Below are 23,299 nucleotides of genomic sequence, written 5' to 3'. Positions count from 1 at the left end.
GGCCTGGCATGAGACATATTTACTGAATGAGGGAAGGACATTAAAGTGACTAGTATAAAGCGGAGTTGGGAAATGCTACAGTGCTTACTATAGGGAAAATGGATTCTAGGAAACAAGAAGTAGTTTTGAGTTGGGTATGGAGGCTTTCACCTGTAATTTCAGCACTAAAGAGGATAATGCAGTAGCATTGCATGAGTTCAGGGTCAGCCTGGATTACAAAGAAAGATCCTGTCACAAAGGAAAGAGAGAGAGGGAAAGAAAAGAACAATGAGCTGGGTGTGGTGGTGCACGCCTTTAATCCCAGCATGTGGGAGGCAGAGGTTGGAGGATCATCCTGAGTTCGAGGTCGCCCTGAGACTGCATAGTGAATGCCAAGTCAGCCTGGGCTAGAGTGAGACCCTACCTTGATAAACAAAACTCAAAAAATAAAATCAAATAAATAGAAAAATGTTCTCTTGTTTGACCTTGCTTTAAGCAAGTGTCTTATTTCAAGTCTAGTAGTAACAAATAAATTAATTTACACAATGTAAAAAAGGTAAACTTGATTGTAAGATAAGCTGCTCTAAATTTTTTTTTTTTTTTTTGATTTTCTGAGGTAGGGTCTCATTTTAGCCCAGCTGACCTAGAATTCACTATGTACTCTCAGGCTGGTCTCAAACTCACAGTCATCCTCCTGCTTCAGCCTCCTGTGTGCTGGGATTAAAGGCGTGCGCCACTACCGCCTGAATTTATTTACAAGCTGAGAGGGAGGGAGATGAGAATGAGCACACCAAAGTCTCTTGCCACTGCAAATGAGCTCCAGATGCATCTGCCACTTTGACATCTGGCTTTACATGAGTACTGAGGACTCAGATTCAGGCCATTAGGCTTTGCAAGCAAGTGCCTTTAACCATTGAGCTATCTCTCAAGCCCATCTGCTCTGAAATTTGAAGGTTAGAACGGATTCAGTAGGGTTGAAGGTGGGAGATCGAGCCTAAAATGGACTCAGTGCAATTTGAGTCCTTAAATTAAGTTTGCATTTCATTACATATGAATTGAGGGGTAAAATGCTTCAAAGTCATGAGATCTATATAAAGCTTGTAGTACAGAAGTAGCAGGTAAAGTATTTTAGTCTATTATGTCTATTAAATCTTATAAGGGGGCAGTAGTTATTGACTATAAGAAATCAGTTGGGCATGGTGGCACACATCTGTATTCCAAGCACTTAGGAGACAGAGGCAGGAGGATCAGAAATTCAGGCCATCCTCAGCTACATAGTGAGTTAAAGATCAGTCTGGGGCACATGAAACCCATTTATAAATAAGTAGGTAAGAAGGAAGGAAGGAAAATACTTCGTGGTCATTCTGTGTGTGGTACAAGCTGTATCAAGTTACAAGAATTTTGAGTTCTATTTCAAAACTAGTTTAACAGTTTAGATCCTAAAGGTAGGTAAAATTGTTGATCTAAGAACTTTAAAGATTCAGATTTAATCAAAGTAATAATTAGTCCTTTTCCAGTTGTCAAAACCAACCTGAATAATGATTCAGATTTTTGTATTGAATTATGTTTCACTCTGTCTGTCTCTTGTTATTTATTTATGTATTTATTTGAGATATGGTCTCACTCTAGCCCAGGGAGACCTGGAACTGTCCCTGGTTGGCTTTGAACCCACTGCAATCCTACTACCACTGCTTTCCAAGTGTTAGGATTAAAGGCATATGCTACCATGCCCAGCTCTCCTTTTTTTTAAATGCAACTTATTTTATGGTTTTTCCCTTGTTATCCTAGGATGAGAAAATGCCAGAATTTACAATGGATGCCTTCCAAAGCCTACCTTCAGAAACAAGCTAAAGGTAGTGGTATAAAAGGTCTTCATTCAATTTAATGTAATACAGTTGTGTACATTCAGTGTAAAGAGAATGTTAGGTTTTTGTTTTTGTTCTTCTTTTGAAATACTGCTCTCTCCAGGGAGTTGGTGGTTGTTGAAGTTAGATGATAGCTACATAAGGGTTCATTTGACTCTTCCTTTTTATTTTCGGGTATGTTTGAAAATTGCTATAACTAAAAACTTGTCTAAAATTCATGTACCAATTCCAGCTCTGCCCATTTCCTAGAGCAGTAAAAGTCTACCTACATCTCCTGATCAGCTTGGCATTAGCTTGGTAGAACTTTGAAGTGACAACTTTAACTGCAGGAAGCGCGTAATATTATGTTATATGTCTATTTATACTTATTTGCTAAGTCTTTTCTCACTTATAGATCAATGATCTTGTTTTCTTCTCTTAGCTGTGAAAAAGAAAGAGAAAAAGTCTAAGACCAGTGAAAAGAAAGAGAACAAAGAAAGCACTGTTGTGAAGAATGTGGTAGACTCTAGTCAGAAACCTGCCTCTTCAGCACGGGAGGATCCTGTCCCAAAGAAGAATAGCAGTGAGCCTGCACCCCGGAAGCCAGTGGAGGAAAAGAGTGAAGAAGGGGGCAACATGTCTGTCCCTGCACCTGAACCCAAACAAGCCACCACTCCAGCTTCCAGGAAGTCCAGCAAGCAGGCCTCCCAGCCAGCACCGGTCATCCCCCCTCAGCCACCTAGCACAGCACCAACAAGGAAAGAAGTTCCTAAGTCCACTCCAGGTGAACCCAAGAAAAAGCAGCCTCCACCACCAGAATCAGGTAAGTAAGGAAGGAAGGAAGGATGGCTGAACCACAAGAGCTGGCAAAGAAACCCTGGTATCTGAACTGGCCATTTGGAAGTGTTTGAATAAAGAAAATTGACTCTTTAACTGTCATATGAAATACAAGCAAAACACAAAATGTTAGATTAGTGATGTTACCTTAATTTCCTGTTTGAAGCCTTGAAGTTTTTGTCCTGATGCCCCTTTTTCGAAAGGCCAATCAAATCCTAAAGTAGTCATTACTGGCATCTGACTGCAATCTGTTTGGGCTTTTTTAGGTCCTGAGCAAAGCAAGCAGAAAAAAGTGGCTCCCCGCCCAAGTATCCCTGTAAAACCAAAACCAAAAGAAAAGGTGAGAAGTGATTTGATTCTCTGTCATTTCTCAGAGTCATGTTCTATTCTGTAGAGAAAAGCCTTGTCCCTGGCATTTTCACAGTTGTGGGAAACTGCATTTCTGCCTTGTTTGTTTGTTCGTTGTGTATGTATCTTTCTGGTGGTGTTTCCCCTTTGAATTGGTCCTGCATGCTAGGCATCTGCTTATTCTATAGACCATTTGACCTAAGTATTTTTTGCCTTCTGCATTCTTTAGTACTATTTGACTATATAAAAGTTCTTTTAGCTGGGTGTGATGGCTCACAGCTTTTCATCCCAACAGTTAAGTATTTAAGAGGCTGAGGTAGGGCGTTTGCCCTAAGTTCGAGGACAACTTGGGCTACAGAGTGGGCTTCAGGTCATTTTGAGCTAGAGTGCCTCAAAAAAAGGGGGGCTAGAGAAATGGCTTAGCAGTTAAGGTACTTGCCTGTGAAGCCTAAGGACGCAGGTTTGATTCCCCAATACCCATATGGTGCACATGCATCTGGAGTTCATTTACAGTGGCTAGAGGCCCTGATGTATCAATTCTCTCTCCCTCTCCCATTACCCTCTGCCTCTTTCTCTCTCAAACAAACAAATAAGTTTTTTAAAGGAAAAGGAAAATAATAATGTTCACATTTACTTATGCCCACCTTTTTAGTTTTTCAAGGTAGTGTCTCACTCTAACACAGGGTGGCCATGAACTCAACAGTGGTCCGCCCTACCCCTGCCTTCCAAGTGCTGGGATTAAAGGCATGCATCACCATGCCTAGCTACCATTTTTTATTATGAACAGTGGCAGAGAGTTGAAGAACCAAAGATTTTTTTTTTTTCTCTTCTTCTCCCCCCTCCACCCCTTCCTTTTACAAAGGAAAAGAAAGAGAACAGACTTCTCTGGGAGGAATGGATTCCAGAGCTGGAGAATCCCGAAATTTTCTTTCTTTATTTTATGTGTGTATATAGTTATGTCAGGGCCCATCCCAACCCTACCCCTACCCCACTGCAGATGAACTCTAGACGCATGTGTACTTTGTGCATCTGGCTTTACATGGGGTAATGGGAAATTGAACCCAGGATGGTAGGCTGTGCAAGCCAGTGCCTTCCTTACCTGCTGAGCCATTGCCCAACCAACTTTTTTTTTTTTTTTTTTGGTCAAGTTACGGTCTCACTCTAGCACAGGCTAACCTGGAATTCACTCTATTCTTAGGGTGGCCTTGAACTCATGGCAATCCTCCTACCTCTCTGCCTCTTGAGTATTGGGATTAAAGGCATGGGCCATCACGCCCAGCAACTTTTTTCTTTTCTTTTCTTTTCTTTTTTTGACAGGGTCTTGCTCTGTAGTACAAGCTGGCCTTGAACCCCCAGCATTCCTCCTGCCTTAGTCTCCCAAGTGACAAGATTACGCATGTGAGCCACCATGCCCCACAACTCCTCTTTCTAATAGTATGCTTTATTGAAATGTATTTTTCAGACCCATTGGCATTTGCATTATCATCTGTTGGCAAACAGAGTGTAGTTTTGTTCTATATCCATCTTATGTCTCTGTAGGAGAAACCACCTCCAGTCAGTAAGCAAGAGAACGCAGGCACTTTGAACATTCTCAGCACTCTGTCCAATGGCAATAGTTCTAAGCAGAAAATCCCAGCGGATGGAGTCCACAGGATCAGAGTGGACTTTAAGGTAAAGTGTTTAGTACTCATTCTGTTTATTAAGTGGCAAGACCTGTAAGTAAATGAAGTAGTACCCCTGCAGGTGTTTAAAGAAAAGAAAGCTGCACCACCGGAGGAGTGAATAAGAACTACAGGTAGCTGGTGGATTCAAGGGTGTGGGAGCTCTAAATAGTTTGTTCCACAAAGACAGCCATCCTGAGCATTCTGAAGAAATAATTCCTTCACATAGGAATGATCAGACCATGTGAATTTGCAAAACGAAGGGAATTAAGCTCTGATATAACTTCATAGGAAATTTAGTAACAGTTGAACAAACTAATAAGTATCTTTTGTAAAATAATATATTTTAATGGGCTGGAGAGATGGCTTAGTGGTTAAGCACTTGCCTGTGAAGCCTAAGGACCCCGGTTGGAGGCTAGATTCCTCAGGACCCCATGTTAGCCAGATGCATCAGGGAGCGCACATATGTGGAGTTTGTTTGCAGTGACTGGAGGCCCTGGAGCACCCATTCTCTCTCTCTCTCTCAGCCTCTTTCTCCCTCTTTTGCTCTCAAATAAATAAATAAAAATAAAATACAAAAAAATTATTTATTTATTTATTTGAGAGAAAGAGGGAGAGAGAGACAGAGAATGGGCACACCAGGGCCTCCAGCCACTGTAGACAAATTCCAGATGCATGTACCCCCTTGTGCATCTGGCTTACGTGGGTCCTGGAGAGTTGAACCCGGATCTTTTGGCATTGCAGGCAAATGCCTCAACTGCTAAGCCATTTCTCCAGCCCAGTTATCTTAAAAAAAAAATTTTTAGCCGGGCGTGGTGACGCACGCCTTTAATCCCAGCACTTGGGAGGCAGAGGTAGGAGGATCACCGTGAGTTCGAGGCCACCCTGAGACTACATAGTGAATTCCAGGTCAGCCTGAGCCAGTGTGAGACCCTACCTCAAAAAAACCAAAAAAAAAAAAAAATTTTTTTTAAGTTTATTTATTTGAAAGTGACAGACAGACAGAGGAAGAGGGAGACAGAGAGAGAGGGAGGCAGGGAGAATGGGTGCACCAGGGCCTCCAGCCACTGCAAACAAACTCCAGACACATGCTCCCCCTTGTGCATCTGGCTAATGTGGGTCCTGGGGAATCGAGTCGTGAACTGGGCTCCTTAGGTGTCACAGGCAAGCATTCAACCGCTAAGCTATCTCCAGCCCGCAGGTATCTATTTAAAATAAATATTTATTTATTTATTTATATTTACTTACTTATTTTAGAGAGGGAGAGTTGGGCATGCCAAGGCCTCCAGTCACTGTGAATAAACTCCAGATACATGTGCCACTTAGGGCATCTGGCTTATGTGGGTATTGGGGACCTGGGTCCTTAAGCTTTGCAGACAAATGCCTTAATCACTAAGCCATCTCTCCAGCCCAAATACATTTTTTTATTTGTTTTTGGTTTTTCCAGGTAGGGTCTCACTGTAGGCCAGGCTGACCTGTAATTCATTCTGTAGTCTCAGGGTGGCCTTGAACTCACGATTATATTCCCTCTGCCTCCTGAGTGCTGGGATTAAAGGCATGTACTACCATACCTGGCTCCTTGATGGGTATCTTTTATTTTTTTTTAATAATTTTTTAAATTTATTTTATTTATTTGCAAGCAGAAAAAGAAGAGAGACAGAGAGAATGGGCACGCTAGGGCCTATAGCCACTGAAAACGAACTCCAGATGCATGCATCCCCTGTGCATCTGGCTAACCTTGGTCCTGGAGAATTGAACCTAGGTCCTTTGGCTTTGCAGGCAAACGCCTTAATTGCTAAGCCATCCCTCCAGCCCCCTGATGAGTATCTTTTTTATTTTTATTTGTTTTACATATTTTGTTTTTATTTGAGAGAGAGAGAGGGAGGGAGGGAGGCAGAGAGAGGGAGATAGAATGGGCGCTCCAGGGCCTCCAGCCACTGCAAATGAACTCCAGATGCATGTGCCACCTTGTGCATCTGGCTTATGTGGGTCCTGGAGAATAGAATCAAGGTCCTTCAGCTTTCCAGGCAAACGCCTTAACCACTAAGCCATCTCTCCAGCCCCTGATGGGTATCTTTTTAATAGTTTGTATCTGAGATTAAGAATTTTAATAGAAGTTATATTTGCTTATATACTTGCTGAAGTGAAAATATTTATTCAGAGAGAAAGAGGCAGAGAGAGGTTGATTATGGGTGCACCAGGGCTTCCTGCCACTACAAACAAATTCCAAATGCATGCACCCCTTTGTGCATCTGGCCTTTGTGGGAACTGGGGACTGAACCAGGGCCATTAGGCTTTGCAAGCAAGCACCTTTAACCACTGAGGCATCTCTCCAGCCCTGAAATAAAATATTTTTGACATTTGCTCCTACTTTGACTTTATACGTTTCATCCTTATTATGTCATTGTAAAACTTTCACAAGTGATCTTTCTTTCTCCCCACAGGAAGATTGTGAAGCAGAAAATGTGTGGGAGATGGGAGGCTTAGGAATCTTGACCTCTATTCCTATAACACCCAGAGTAGTTTGCTTTCTCTGTGCCAGCAGTGGGCATGTAGAGGTAAGGTACCCTTCTTCTTTGTACACTACAAAGCACAACAGTGGATTATTTTTTAAATTATATTTTTATTGACAACCTCCATAATTGTAAACAATATTCCATGGTAATTCTCTCCCTCCCCCAACTTTCCCCTTTGAAACTCTACTCTCCACCATATCCCCTCCCCCTCTCAATCAGTCTCTCTTTTATTTCCTTTTTTATATAGTTTATTTATTTATTTGAGAGAAAGGCAGAGAGAGAATGGGCATACCAGGGCCTTTAGCCACTGCAAACAAACTCCAGATGCATATGCTCCCTTGTGCATCTGACTTACTTGGGTTCTAGGGATTGAACCAAGGTCTTTGGGTTTGCAAGCAAGTACCTCAACTGCTAAGCCAACTCTTCATTCTAATTTCCTTTTTTGTTAGATACCTAAACATTAGAAATATGTAACATTCTTCTTTATAAAGGGTGTGCTGTTGAGAGCTATTTGTTATGAATACTTGTGTGTACAAAGCCCTTAGCAATTAATAAAAAAAAATTAACAAAAGAAAGACTACTCAGAAAATGGGCAAAGGCCAGAAAATGAGAAATAAGAATACAGAGGTGTGTGGGCAGTCAACCACTCTATTGACCCAAAACTGAAAAGGAATTCCTGATAACAAGAGTCATGCAGAAATAGAGCTTTGTGATAGTAGATATATAAGGTAGACAACAGTCATTGTTTTTTCGAGGTAGGGTTTTATTCTAGTCTATGTCACACTGACCTGGAATTCACTCTGTAGTCTCAGGGTGGCCTTGAACTCATGGTGATCCTCCTACCTTTGCCTCCCAAGTGCTGGGATTAAAGGCATGTGCCACCACACCCAGCTAGTCATTCTTTCTGAGAGAGTTGTTTGGAAACAATATGTTTATCTTTTTTTTTTTTTTTTTTTTTTTTTTTGAGGTAGGATCTAGCCCAGGCTGATCTGGAGTTTACTACGTATAGTCTCTGACTGACCTTGAACTCCATCAAGGTGATCCTCCTACCTCAGCCTCCCAAGTGCCGGGATTAAAGACATATGCCACCATGCTCAGCCTGTTTATTTTTTTTAAAATATTTTATTTATTTATTTGATAGAGAAAGGGAGAGAGAGAGAGAGAATGGGCACCCCAGGGGCAACAGCCACTGCAAACGAACTCCAGACATGTGTGCCTCCTTGTGTATTTGGCTAATGTGGGTCCTGGGGAATTGAACCTGGGTCCTTTAGCTTTGTAGGCAAACACCTTAACCGCTAAGCCATCCCTCCACTCTAGCCTGTTTAATCTTTAAAATGGGTTTAAAGCTGGGGAGATGGTATAGCCATTAAAGTTAGTTGCTTGCAATGCCTGTTGCCTCATATTCTATTTCCTAGTACCCACATAAAAAGCGGCTTATGTGTCTGGAGCTGATTTGCAATAGTAGGAAGCCCTGGTGTGCCCATACTCACTCTCTCACTCTCTTTCTTTCTCTCTCTCTCTCTCTCTCTCTCTCTCTCCCCTTCTTTCTCTCTGCCTCTCTCTTCCTCTCTGTTTGCAAATAAAAATATTTAAAAATGGGTATACCCTATAATCTAGGCATGATGGTATACTCAAAAGGTGGCGGCAGGTAGATCAGTACTTTAAGGTCAACTTTAGCTATTTAGTGAACTTCGCATCCTGGGTTACAAGACAAACCGAAAAGGTAGGTGGCCTTGGAAGAAAGCTCAGTCAGTCACATGTTTACCTTGCAAACATGAAGACCTGAATTTAATCCTCAGAACCCACATAAAAGTGCTGAGCATGGTGGTGTATGCTTGTGATACCAGCACTGGAAAGGGTTAAGATAGAAGGATCCCTACCCTAGGACCAGCCAGTCTACACTAAGTAGCTGTAGGCGAATGAATGAAAGACTCTATCTCAAAAAAACAAGTTAGCTTTCCTGAGGATGATGTCTCCCATACATGCGTGCGTGCACACATATACACAAAGGTGGGTATACTCTTTAACCCAATTGCATGCTAGGTATTTATCTTAAATAATTACATAAACTGTCAAATATGTGTATATATACAAAAATAGGGGCTGGAAGGATGGCTTAGTGGTTAAGGAATTGTTTGCCTGCAAAGCCAAAGGACCCAGGTTCGATTCCCCAGGACCCACATTAGCCAGATGCACAAGGGGGTACAAGCGTCTGGAGTTTGTCTGCAGTGCCTGGAGGCCCTGGTGCGCCCATTCTCTCCCTCTCCCTCTTTCTCTGTCAAATAAATAAATTAAAATATTAAAAAAAAACAAAAATAGAATTTATTTGTACATGTATATGTATGGGTGCACCAGGGCCTCTTGCCACTGCAAACAAATGCCAGGTGCTCATGCATGAGTTTTTTAACCTTTTTTTTTTCTTTTAATTTTGTTTATTTCTATTTATTTATTTATTTGAGAGTGACAGACAGAGAGAAAGAGGGAGAGGGAGAGTATGGGCGCTCCAGGGCCTCCAGCCACTGCAAATGAACTCCAGATGCATGCACCACCTTGTGCATCTATCTAGCTTACTTAGGTCCTGGGGAATTGAACCTGGGTCCTTTGGCTTTGCACACAAGCACCTTACCTGCTAAGCCATCTTTCCAGCCCTTTATTTTTATTTGACAGAGAAAGAGGGAGAGGGAATAGGCACACCAGGGCCAAAGGCATGCACCACCTTGTGTATCTGGCTTGACATGGGTCTTCGTGAATCAAACCTGGGTCCTCTCTTTATGGGCAAGTGACTTAACCGCTAAGCCATCTCTCCAGCCCAATGCCATGTTTTGTGTCTAGCTTTTATGTGGGTGGCTTGAGAATTGAACCTACACTTGCTTTAATCACTAAAGTCATCTCTTCAGCATCAAGCATTTTTCCTGGAATAAAAAATTAGAAACAGCTGGATGTGGTGGCACATTCTAGCATTTGGGTGGTAGAGGTAGGAGTTTCGCCATGAGTTCAAGGCCAGCCTGAGACTACAAAGTGAATTTCATGTCAGCTTGGACTGGAGTAAGACCCTACCTCAAAAAATAAAACAAAACAAAACAAAACAAAAAATTAGAAACAACTCAAAAAATCTTCTAGTGGGGAGTTTTGGTTAAAGTAATTGTAGGACATTCATATAACAGAAAGTACAGCTTGATGTAACATAGATAGATATCCATGGGAGATTATTGAATGACAAGAACAGGTTCCAAAATATTTGATTTGGGTTTTTGTTTGTTTTGTTTTGTTTGTGCTGGAATTAAAGGTGTGTGCCACCATGCCCAGCAATTGTTTTAATTTAAATTATGTGTAGCTATGCATAGCAAATTCACAGTATTTCTGTAAAAACAAAAAAGAGTTCATACCACACTGCTTGCTTCATACTCTCAAAACATGACCAATGCTTGATGAATTCTCCACTCAAATTTTCAAGCTTCTAAGCCAGGCATGGTGGTGCACACCTTTAATCCTAGCACTTGGGAGCCAGAGGTATGAGGATTACATAAGTTCAAGACCATCCTGAAACTACATAGTGAATTCCAGGTTAGCCTGAGCTAGAGTGAGACCCTACCTCGAAAATTTTTTTTATAAATTTCATATTTTATGTTAACCAGTTTCAGGTTTACAAGAAAACTGTAAGAAATGCTCAATACCCTTTGCCCAGATTCTCTAAATGTTAATATATCTTCTATTTGTATGTGTGTATATGTGTGCTATTTGGGTTTTGGTGGGTTTTTTTTTTTAATTTAATTTTATTTTATTTTATTTATTTGAGAGCGACAGACACAGAGAGAAAGACAGGTAGAGGGAGAGAGAGAGAATGGGCGCACCAGGGCTTCCAGCCTCTGCAAACGAACTCCAGACGCGTGCGCCCCCTTGTGCATCTGGCTAACGTGGGACCTGGGGAACCGAGCCTTGAACCGGGGTCCTTAGGCTTCACAGGCAAGCGCTTAACCGCTAAGCCATCTCTCCAGCCCAGGGTTTTAAAATCTATATTTATGTACTTGAGAGAGAGTATACGGGCATTCCAAGGTCTTTTGCCCTTGCAAAAGAATTCTAGATACATGTGCCATTATGTGCATCTGGCTTCATATGGGTACTAGGGAATTAAACCTGGGCCAGCAGGCTTTGCAAGCAAACACATTTAGTGGCTAGGCCATCACCGAAGCTCCCCTTTATTTATTTATTTTATTTTTTTGGTTTTCTGAGGCAAGATCTCACTGTAGCCCAGGCTGACCCAAAACTTACTATGCAGCCCAGGCTGACTTGGAACAGTGATTCTACTACCTTAGTCTCCAGAGTGAATCACCATGCCTGCCTAGTTGTTTAGTACATTGTAAAAAAGAAAACAAACTTTAAAAGAGGCCCTTATTTTCTCTTACCCAACCCTTACATTTCCATAGCTTTGTTTACCTTTTATCTCTCTCTTTTTTTTTTTTTTTTTTTTTTTTTTGAGGTAGGGTCTCACTCTGGCCCAGGCTGATCTGGAATTAACGATGTAGTCTCAGGGTGGCCTCGAACTCACGGCGATCCTCCTACCTCTACCTCCCGAGTGCTGGGATTAAAGGCGTGCGCCACCATGCCCGGCTTCTTTTATCTCTTTTTATGGAACATTCTATTTGAATCTTTTGAGACAGTATTGCTTGTATAGTTCATGCTGCCTTTGAACTCTGTACTCCTTCCTGAGGCTCTCAAATGTTGGAATTGGAGCTGTGTGCCACCATACTCTGTCTGCTCTGTTAATCTTATATTAGATTTCTTTAGTCATTTTATGGTTCTAATGTTACTATGTTAGTCCCCAGAGCTTCTGTATTTTTCAGTGACTACTTAATTCAATATATTGAATTAATCACAGGTTGAGTATCTTTTCCTTATCTGAAATACACGAGACTAAAAATGTTTGGGGTAATCTGGACTTTTTTTTTCAAGTTTTGGAATATTTATGCCTACCTGATAGGATACTTTGGGGATGGACCCAAGGGTAAAAATGAAATTTATTTTGTCTCATATTATACATGGCCTGAAGGTAATTTTATACAATATTTTTAATAATTTAGGACATAGGACAATTTGTGTGCATTGAACTGTTAGATGTTAAATGAACAATTTATCTACTTGTGTCTTCATGTCAGCATGTCAAATTTTGGTGCATTTGGAATTTCATTTGGGTTATAGTTCTTCAACCTGTATATTAATCAAGGAACATCAAAAACTAAAGTATGTAAAGAGAGTATGGTTATTATTTCCTTCCATGTTTTATTTGACACACTTTGTGTTCCATTTTGCTACAGTTTGTGTATTGCCAAGTGTGTTGTGAACCCTTCCACAAGTTTTGTTTAGAGGAGAATGAGCGCCCTCTGGAGGACCAGCTGGAAAATTGGTGTTGTCGTCGCTGCAAATTCTGTCATGTTTGTGGAAGGCAGCATCAGGCTACAAAGGTAGAAAACTCAAGTGATAGAAGTAGAGCCTCCCGGTCTATTTCCACTTCTGCTTTCTAATTTAGAACTTGGCATCTATATTATCTTCTCTGCTTGGAGGGGTTTTTTGGTATTGCTTGAGTATCCTCATTACTTGGTGGGGTTTTTGTTTTGTTTTGTTTTGTTTTGTTTTGGAGGCAGGGTCCTACTCTAGCCCTGGCCAATCTGGAACTCATTCTGTAGTCCAAGATGGCCGCAAACTCATGGTAATCCTGCTCTCTCTGCCTCCGGAGTGCTGGATTCAAAAGCATGCACCACCACCACACCCTGCTGGGTGTTTTGTTTTGTTGAGGTAGGGTCCTGATCTAGCCCAGGCTGACCTGGAATTCATTATGTAGTCTCAGGGTGGCCTCAAACTCACAGTAGTCCTCCTCCCTTTGCCTCCCAAGTGCTGGGATTAAAGGCGTGTATCACCACACCTGGCTCCTTCTGTAATCCCAGGCTGGCCCAATATTCACAGCGATCCTCCTACCTCTGCCTCGCAAGTGCTGGAATTAAAGGCATGTGCCACCACATCTTGTTTTAATTTTTAGAATATAGCAGAAAAATAGGACACTGGGGGAAAAATTCTAAAAATAAGTTAAGTTAAAGGTACCTGATAAAATACTTAATTACTAAGCGACATTGACAGGAATGTTTTACAAAATGTAGTTCTAAGGAGTTAAGTAACAGATACTTAGTGAAGGAGATGTGATTTCTACTTTGTTGTCATTGTATTTTTTTTACAGCAGTTGCTGGAGTGTAATAAGTGCCGAAACAGCTATCACCCTGAGTGCCTGGGACCAAACTACCCCACCAAACCCACAAAGAAAAAGAAAGTTTGGGTGCGTGTACACACTGGTTTTTCATAAAGAACTGACTTGTGTTGGTTGGGCTCACATAACTTGTAATGTAAATATCCTTACTTGAGGATGTCATTGTAAACAATATTTTTATTCATTATTGGAAGTAATATCTAGAAACAGTTGTATTTGGGATCTTTTTTGGTTTTTTGAGGTAGGATCTCCCCGTAGCACAGACTGACATTGAACTCACTATGTAGTCTCAGGGTGCCATAGAACTTCCAGCATCATCCTGCCTCATCCTCCCCAGTGCTGACATGCCTGGCCTATACTTGGGCTTTTAAAAAAAAAAAAAAAAAAAAAAAACAGAAGTAGAGACTGAACTATGAAACTGATAGTTGAATTTCTTTTATTCTATTCCAGATCTGTACCAAGTGTGTTCGCTGCAAGAGCTGTGGATCCACAACTCCAGGCAAAGGGTGGGATGCACAGTGGTCTCATGATTTTTCACTGTGCCATGATTGTGCCAAACTCTTTGCTAAAGGTATCCAATAATTTGTCTGTATTTGGTGCTTTGGGCGTGAACTGGCTATTCCAGGAAAAATGAAGTAGAAAGTCTTACTTGCAATGTCAAGGGTACATTTAGATGCACTGTATTCCTGCACTTGTTTCTCATTTGCTTAAGATAGTTTATCAAGTGGGAATGTATGCTTAGCTTATGTGGGAGGAATTAAGAAGGATTTTTTAAAAGATTTATTTTTTTATTTATTAGAGACAGGGGAGGGGGAGTGAGAATGGGTGCTCCAGGGCTTCTAGTCACTGCAAATGAACTCCAGATGCATCGCCACCATGTACATCTGGCTTATGTGGGACCTGGAGAATTGAACCTGGGTGCTCAGGTTTCACAGGCAAGTGCCTTAACTGCTAAGCCATCTCTCCAGACCTAAGGAGGATTTTTATTACTAGTAGCTATAAACAAATGGTCCATGCTAAAAGCCAAAATGTAGTACATATACATTTGATATTTTTTTTTTTTTTTAGAATTGAGTTTGATAATTTTATTTTATTATTGTACTAGAAGGCAGGCCTGGTGATACAGGCCTGTAATGTCAGAATTCAGGATGCTGAGGCAAGAGGATCACAAACTCAAGGCCAGCCCTGATAACTTAATGAGAGCCTATTTCAAGATAAAAAGTTTAGTGCTTGCCTAGCTTTTGCAAGGCTCTGGTTTAATTCTCAGCATTGTAGAAAAAAAAATTATGCTAAACAATTTAAAAATTTTTTCAACTAGAGCCGGGTGTGGTGGTGCATGCCTTTAATCCCAGCACTCTAGAGGCAGAGGTAGGAGGATCGTCATAAGTTCGAGGCCATCCTGAGATTACAGAGTGAATTCCAGGTCAGCCTGGGCTAAAGTGAGACCCCACTTTGAAAAAAAATTTTTTTTCAACTAATACATTAAAACCCACTATTTTAATGGCTTAAGATGGTGAAAATGAAAATTTAAATTATTTATTATTATCATAATCTTTTTTTTCTCTTGCAAGGAGAGAAAGAAAGATAGAATGGGCACACCAGGGTCTTTAACCACTGCAAATGAACTCCAAACACGTGCACTACTTCCTGCATCTGGCTCTGTAAAAAAAGAAGAACTTTTTAAAGATCTATTTATTTAATTATTTATTTTGGGAGGGGGAGAATGGGCATGGCAAGGCCTCCAGCCACTGTAAATGAAGTCCAGATGCATGCGCCACCATGTACATCTGGCTTACATGGGTTCTAGGGAATTGAACCTGAGTCCTAGGTTTTGCAGGCAAGCACCTTAATCGCTGAGCCATCTCTCCAGCCCCTTTAATTGTTTTTTAACTTCCTATTACAACCTCTTTAAAAATTTAAAATTTGGAGCTGAGAAGATGATTCAATACTTGGAAGTTTCGATCCTCAGTACCCATATAAAATGCCTGGCATGGTGCCATGTACCTATAATTCCAGCACTGGGGAAGCAGAGATAAGACTCTGGGGCTTGATGGCTACCTAGCTGCTTAATTGGAGAGCTTTAAATTTAGCCTTCTTGTCTCAAAGAGTAAGATGGAGTGCAATCTAGGGAAAAAGCCAATGTCACCCTCTGGCTGTCACACTCACAGATTTAAGCCTCCCACCCCCAATATACACAGCCCACACACTCCAAAACAAATTTTTTTAAGAAAGATTTGGTGTCTTTTTTTTTTTTTTTTTTTTTTTTTGTATGGACAAAGTCTGATCTTGAACTCCTTGTTTTATTTTATTTTTGGTTTTGTAAGATAGGGTCTCATTCTGTATTCTCAGGCTGCCCTCGAACTCACAGTGTTCCTTCTACCTTGGCCTCCCAAGTGCTGGGATCAAAGGTATACACCACCAACGCTTGGCTTGATCTTGAAATCTTGATGCTCCTGCCTTGACCTCCTAAATGCAGGGATTATAGGCATTTCACCACCACTCCTAACTTCCATTCTTTGGTTTTTCAAGGTAGGATTTCACTCTAGCCCAGGCTGACCTGGAATTCAGTGTGGAGTCTCAGGCTGGCCTCAAACTCATAGCGATCCTCCTACTTCTGCCTCCTGAATGCTGGGATTAAAGGCGTGCGACACCATGCCTGGCTCTGACTTCCATTCTTTTTTTCTTGTGTTATCTTGAAAGTCTATCCATGGCTTTTGTTTATTTTTTAATCTTAAATGCACATTTTCATTAAAAATCTAATTAAAATAAATTAATCAATTCCTGTGGGAATGATGGGAAAGTAAAACAAACAAATAAATGACTGAAACCTAGCTGGATAGACAAATTATAGGTGCCTTCTCAGAGATGCACAGCAGAGAGGGGTGACACAGAAAGACAAAGCCACGTGGGCTGCATGTGGGGAGGATGTGGGAGGTTCCTCCAAGGGCCCTGGTCACAGAGAAGACCCGGCAGAGGGGGCGGAGGAGCAGTGGGGCTCTGTCCTGGGAGGGTTGCCGCTCCAGTTCCTCCCTCAGTTCCTTCCCCGAGTCTTATTTCAAGCCTGGAAACCCCCAGCTCCTAGAGGTACCTGGCATATAATCTGTGGTGAAAAACAGTCATTCACTGAGTGGATGGATTCAGTCACCAGCTAATCTAGAACGCTCCTGTGTTCTTCCCAAACACCTCCCTCCAACTGAGCCGCAGATAACTCTCAAGGCTACTACGGACATTGGCGCAAGCTGTATACAGCACAATCCCAGGAGGTGCCAATGCAATACACAACCATTTGCATGGCCCCTATTTATTTATTTGGCTTTTTTGAGGTGGGGTCTCGTTCTAGCCCAGGCTGGCCTGGAATTCACTATGTCGTCTCAGGCTGGCCTCAAACTCACAGCAATCCTGCTATCTCTGCCTCCTGAGTGCTGGGATTAAAGGCATGCCCCACTACAGCCAGCAAAATCAAGGGCTGGCATCCCTGTGTGAGCACAAATGGCCCCTCTTTAAGTTAAGGGGCAGAAACACAGTTTCTTCTTCTCAGCTCAGGAGTACTGAAGTCGCATTAGCTCTCCAGTTCCTGCTGCTCCTTCCTTCACTCCTTTCTAACTCAGCCTTAACTTGGACAAATCGGCCATATACTCTGTCCCCTGACTTGAGTCTGGAACTTGCAGTATGATTTTGGGTGTCAGTTTCCTGATAATAGAAATGAGTAAATGGGGGCTGGAGAATTGGGTTAGTAGTTAAGGTGCTTGCCTGCAAAGCCAAAGGACCATGGTTCGGTTCCCCAGGACCCACATAAGCAAGATGCACAAGATGGCTTATGCATCCGGAAGCCCTGGTATGCCCCCCCCCCAATCTCTCTCAAATAAATAAATAAATACTAAAAAAAAAAAAATTGAAATGAGTAAATGAGGGCTGGAAAGATGGCTTAGCAGTTAAGGCTCTTGCGGGCAAAGCCAAAGGATCCAGGTTCATGTTCCCAATACTTACATAAGCCAGATGCACAAGGGGGCACATGCTTCTGGAGTTCATTTGCAGTGGCTGGAGGCCCTGGCATGCCTCGTGGCCTTCTTAATGTGTCTAAAGACGAGAACTGCTGTTGTGAAGAAAGCTTTCTTAATAGTGTTCTAGGAGGTCATCATCTCCACACTTGCAGATGTGTGGACACTGCACAGTGCAGCTATGCTAGCATTTGTAAGTGGTTCCATCCAAGTGGGGCCTTTAGACAAGGCTGTCCAACATAAGTAACAGCTTTAAAGGCAAAGGTGTGTGAGCCAGAGCCCCCTGCACTTTCAAGGCATTGGTGTATGAGCCAGAACACTCCTGTAACTTTGTTTTGTTTTAGGAAACTTCTGCCCTCTCTGTGACAAATGTTATGACGATGATGACTATGAGAGCAAGATGATGCAGTGTGGGAAATGTGATCGCTGGGTCCATTCCAAATGTGAGAATCTTTCAGGTACAGAAGGTTGGAGTCTTTTTTGTTTGCTTACAGTTTCTTTCTGAGTGTTGCCTCATTTGTCATGTGGTGTCATATGCTAAGATTATGCTAGTGTCACTTGAGGTCTTTTAAGATGTACTGTTTGATCTGTAGAACAAGCAGCTGCACTAGTTACTGTTCTTAGCGTTGTGACCAGATGCCTGATGAAAAGCAGCTGAAGGGAAGAAGGGCTTACAGTTCAGAAAAATTCAACCAGTTATGGCAGCTTCCTCCATGGTGACAAACAGGAAACAAAAAGAGGAATTCCAGTGCTCAGCTGGCTTTCTTCTTTTCATCTTTTTATTCAGTCTGGGCTCCCAGCCCATGAGGAGGTGCCATTCACATTCAGGAGTGGTCTTTCTTCCTCAGTTGAACCTCTCTGGAAACACCCTTCCAGATACTTGGAGGTGTGGCTCCTAGGTGATTTCCAAATCCAGTCAAGTTGACAGTAGACACCAGCTGTCATAGCATGGTGTCACTTGTACTCCTTCCTAATACAACCCTTTATTTATTTGCTGTATTTACTTATTTATTTATTTCCTTCCCTACTTACTAGAGAGAGAGAATAGGCATACCAGGACCTCTGGCCACTACAAACAAAACTGCAGGCACATGTGCCACCTTGTGCATCTGCCTTATGTGGGTACTGGGTAATTGAACCTGGGTCCTTAGGCTTTGCAGGCAAACATCTTAACTGCTATGCCATCTCTCCAGTCCTATTTGCTGTCTTTTATGGGCACAATAACTTGCTGGTTCTCTAGTAATCCAATCCTGGATTCGTGTTAATTTAAAAATGTCCCCTTTGAAGTGAGAATGTGTGGTAGATGGCATATTAGCACCTTAGTACAGATCCTACCATGGAGCTTTGTGATATGATCAGCAGGCTAGTGACTTCTCCCTTCCTGCTCTTCAGAACACCTCCTCATTCTGGGGTTTTGTTTTCCTAGATGAAATGTATGAGATTCTATCTAATCTGCCAGAAAGTGTGGCCTACACTTGCGTGAACTGTACTGACCGCCACCCTGCAGAGTGGCGACTGGCCCTTGAGAAAGAACTACAGAGTTCTCTGAAGCAAGTTCTGACAGCCTTGTTGAATTCTCGGACTACCAGTCACTTGCTGCGCTACCGTCAGGTAGGTTGAACCTTCATTTTATTTGTTTGTAGGTGGTTTGACCTTATAATGGAATAGGTTATTTTTGTATTGTTTTGCTTCATTCTTCATTTAGTTTTATGGAGTTTCTTCTTTTGGTCATAACCCTTAGAAAAAATAGAGTCAAGAGTCGGATCTTCTTTGGAGTAGGAAATAGAAAGGGAGCCTGTCTTCAAAGATCCACTGCCGTAGTAGGAAGTAGGGGTCGGGTACGATGACTTATGCCTGCAATTCCAGTACCTGGGAGGTAAAAGCAGAAAGATTGCTTCAAGTTTTAGGCCAACCTGGGGTACATAATAAGACCCTCCCTGCCTCAAAGCATGCATGTGCGCATACACGCACACACACATACACGAAAGAGGAAATCTGACAGTGATAGGTAAGCACTGAAAGATGTCGTGGTGCGCTCCTTTAATCCCATCACTCAGGAGGCAGAGGATTGCTGTGTGTTTTGAGGCCAGTTTGAGAATACATAATTGAATTTCAGGTCGGCCTGGGCTAGCACAAGACCTTACCTCAAAAAAAAAAAAAAAAAAAACAAAAGATAGACTTCATCCAAGAGAGAAATCTGGTCTCTTAGGCTTTGGTGGCTGGAGGTTGGGAGGATTACCCAGACTGGAGTGGAGAGTAAGGGGCTAAAAAGGTTAAGCATAAAAGCTAGAGCAGTAAATTAGAAGGTAGTTACGGTAAGCAACTTAGAAATCATTATTAACTGTCAATGTAGCCAGGTGTGACCCTTTATTTAGTTCCAGCACTTGGGAGGCAGAGGTAGAAGGATCGCTGTGAGTTCAAAGCCAGCCTGAGACAACAGAGTGAATTCCAGACCAGCTTGTGCTAGAGCAAGACCCTACCTCAAAAACAAAACAAAAATAACTGTCAATGTACCTTTGAATTACTCATCTGTGAACCATGTATATAACTTTAGCTTAGAACTGGGCTACTATTTTATCTTTTTAAAATCTATTTATTTATTTATTTATTTGAGACAGAGAGAATGAGAATGGGTGCGCCAAGGCCTCCAGCCACTGCAAATGAACTCCAGGCACATGTGCCACCATATATGCATCTGGCTTTTGTGAGACCTGGAGAATTGAACCTCAGTCCTTAGGCTTCACAGGCATACACCTTAACCACTAAGCCACCTCTCCAGCCCTATTTTATCTTTTTTAAAAGAAATATTTTTATTTATTTGCAAAGGGAGACAGAGGAAAAAAGAACAAGAGAGAATGGGTGTGCCAGGGCCTCCAGCTTCTACAAATTAACTCCAGGTGCATGTGCTACTTTATGTGGGTGCTGGGGTATAGAACCAGGGTGCTTAGGCTTTGCAGGCAAGTGCCTTAACTAATGAGCCATTTCTCCAGCCCTGTGTTGTCTTTTTTAATATAAAGCTCCAGAAGGCTCACTGGTTAAAAGCACTTGTTTGCAAAGCCTGCCAGCCTAGGTTTAGTTTCCTAGCACCCACTTAAAGCCAGACACAAAGACGCATGCAAGTGTCTGGCATTTCATGTGGAGTGACAAGAGGCCCTTGTGTGCCCACACACACGTAAATAAAAAAAAAACTTAAATATATAGCCGGGCATGGTGGCACACACTTTTAATCCCAGCACTTGGGAGGCAGAGGTAGGAGATCACTGTGAGTTGGTGGCTAGCTTAGGACTACAGAATGAGTTCCAACTCAGTCTAGAGTAAGATCCTACCTCTAAGAAAACAAAATCAAAAAATAAATCTCTGAGGGACTTGAGAGATGGCTTGGCAGTTAAGCAATTTGCCTGCATAGCCTAGGGACCTAGGTTCAATTCTCCAGGACACACGTAAGCCAGATGGACATGGTGACACATGCATCTGGAGTTCATTTGCAGTGGCTAAAGGGCTTGGTATGCCCTTTCTCTCTCTTAAAATAAAATACTGTATGTATGTAAATCTTGGGCTGGAGAGATGGCTCAGCAGTTAAGACACTTTCCTACAAAGCCTTAGGACCCAAGTTCAATTCCCGTGTCTTGAGTTTATTTGCAGTGGCTAGAGGCCCTGATGTGCCTATTCTCTTTCTCTCCTAAAGTATTATATATAATCTCTCTCTCTCTTGATTTTTCGAGGTAGGGTCTTGCTTTAGCACAGGCTGACCTGGTACTTCTAGGCTGGCCTCCAACTCACGGTGATTCTCCTTCCTCAGCCTCCTGAATGCTAGGATTAAAGGCATGCCCCACTACACCTGGCAATATCTCCCCTTTTGTTTTGATTTGCTTCCCCCCCCCCCCCCCTCGAGGTAGGGTCTTGCTGTAGCCTAGTCTAACCCAGAATTCACTATGTAGTCTGAAGGTGGCCTCGAACTCAATAGTGATCCTTCTACCTCTGCCTCCCAAATGCTGGGATTAAAGGCATGAGTCACCACGCCTGGCTAATATCTCCCATTTTTGAGTAGGAAAATTAACGTCTGTGTTGTACTTAAAAGAAACCTGACAGTTTTGATCTTTTCCATGCTGTCACAAATCATTGTGCACAGCTCTGAATTTACCTTGCCAAGTTCATTTTAACTTTTGTATTTAAGAAATCTGGTTAAGCTGGGCGTGGTGCACATACCTTTAATCCTAGCACTTGAGAGGCAAAGGTAGGAGGATTGCTGTGAGTTTGAAGCTTTGATCCCAGCACTGGGGAGGTAGAGATAGAAGGATCGTCATGAGCTTGAGGCCACCCTGAGATTACATGGTGAATCCCAGGTCAGTCTGGGCTACAGCGAAACCCGACCTTGAAACCCCAGCTCCTTCCCCTTCAAAAAGCTGGCATGGTTGTGCTCACTTATAATCCCAGCATTTGGGAGGATTGCCAAGAGTTCAAGGCCTCCCTGAGACTGCATAGTGAATTCCAGGTCAGCCTGGGCCAGAGTGAGACCCTACCTCAAAAAACAAAAAAGCTGGGCTGGAGAGATGGCTTAGCGGTTAAGCGCTTGCCTGTGAAGCCTAAGGACCCCAGTTCGAGGCTCGGTTCCCCAGGTCCCACGTTAGCCAGATGCACAAGGGGGCGCACGCGTCTGGAGTTCGTTTGCAGAGGCTGGAAGCCCTGGCGCGCCCATTCTCTCTCCCTCTATCTCTTTCTCTCTGTGTCTGTTGCTCTCAAATAAATAAATAAATAATTAAAAAAAAAAAGCTGGTTATTTTATACTCTGTTTTATACTATGAATTTTCTATTACTATCTTTACTAATTTTAATAGAATTTGCCTAGATGCCTCATTTGCAGTGTTAAATAAACAAAACATCTTTTTTTGGAAACAGGCTGCCAAGCCTCCAGACTTAAACCCTGAGACAGAGGAGAGCATACCTTCCCGGAGCTCCCCAGAAGGACCTGATCCTCCAATTCTTACTGAGGTCAGCAAGCAGGATGACCAACAGCCTTTAGATCTGGAAGGAGTCAAGAGGAAAATGGACCAGGGGAATTACCTATCTGTGGTATGTGTCTATAGCCAGTGGTCAATTTCAAGGACCATCTTAGCTTCTTTGGGCCTTTGGGGATGAGGCTAAATAAAGTGAATTTCAAAATGATCCATATTATATTTAGAAATATCATATAGCTTTAGATATCTAAAACATGAGTGATTTTTGACCCTGTGTTTTCAAAAGAAGGGCTGTGATCTGGTGGGCCTTAAGATGGTTCTTTGACTTGGCTTACATCTGAGGTCTTTGAAAATTATTATTTATTTTATATTTTTGAGGTAGGGTCCCACTGTAGCCCAGGCTGATCAGGAATTCACTATGTAGTCTCAGGATGGCCTCAAACTCACAATGATCTACTTCTGCCTCCCAAATGCTGGAATTAAGGGCATGTGCCACCACATCCAGCAAAAAATTATTTTTATGTTAAGGGGAAGAACTAAACTTGTTTATAGAACAGTACTCACTTACTTGAAGTTAATTTGTTCTCCCCTTTAGAATGTGGATCTGAATAATTTACTCATTTGTGGCTAAATGCCTTAAATTATGTGATTTTTAAAAATGTACAGGGAGCTGAGTGTGGTGGTGCACGCCTTTAATCTCAGCACTCTGAAGGGGAGGATTGCCATGGGTTCAAGGCCACCCTGAGATTACATAGTGAATTCCAAGTCAACAGGGCCTAGAGTGAGAACTTACCTCAAGGAGGAAGGAAATGTGTAGGAAGCAGGGTGTGGAAGCACTTGTCTTTAATCCCAGCACTTGGGAAGCTAAGGTAGGAAGATCACTATATGGTGCCAGTCTGGGGAAGAAT

General features: G+C 42.2%; 1 protein-coding gene across 6 annotated transcripts in view; it reads left to right on the top strand.

Annotated features, from left to right (window-relative positions):
* Positions 1 to 23,299, top strand: part of Kmt2a (lysine methyltransferase 2A) — a 115,048-nt gene that overhangs the window by 57,671 nt on the left and 34,078 nt on the right. For 4 of the 6 annotated variants that reach the window (XM_045145368.1, XM_045145367.1, XM_045145365.1 and 1 more), the window contains 11 exons: positions 1,768 to 1,832; positions 2,266 to 2,646; positions 2,927 to 3,000; positions 4,548 to 4,679; positions 7,114 to 7,227; positions 12,498 to 12,644; positions 13,412 to 13,507; positions 13,889 to 14,009; positions 17,781 to 17,903; positions 18,863 to 19,047; positions 22,333 to 22,506. In XM_045145368.1, the coding sequence (XP_045001303.1) occupies positions 1,768 to 1,832; positions 2,266 to 2,646; positions 2,927 to 3,000; positions 4,548 to 4,679; positions 7,114 to 7,227; positions 12,498 to 12,644; positions 13,412 to 13,507; positions 13,889 to 14,009; positions 17,781 to 17,903; positions 18,863 to 19,047; positions 22,333 to 22,506 (1,612 nt within the window). The remainder of the gene's footprint in view (positions 1 to 1,767; positions 1,833 to 2,265; positions 2,647 to 2,926; positions 3,001 to 4,547; positions 4,680 to 7,113; positions 7,228 to 12,497; positions 12,645 to 13,411; positions 13,508 to 13,888; positions 14,010 to 17,780; positions 17,904 to 18,862; positions 19,048 to 22,332; positions 22,507 to 23,299) is intronic. The other 2 variants (XM_045145364.1, XM_004667401.2) reach the window with 2 other exon arrangements.

The sequence above is a fragment of the Jaculus jaculus genome, chromosome 3, assembly GCF_020740685.1.
Source record: "Jaculus jaculus isolate mJacJac1 chromosome 3, mJacJac1.mat.Y.cur, whole genome shotgun sequence".
Lineage (NCBI taxonomy): Eukaryota > Metazoa > Chordata > Mammalia > Rodentia > Dipodidae > Jaculus > Jaculus jaculus.
This window is presented reverse-complemented; position numbering and strand designations above follow the sequence as displayed.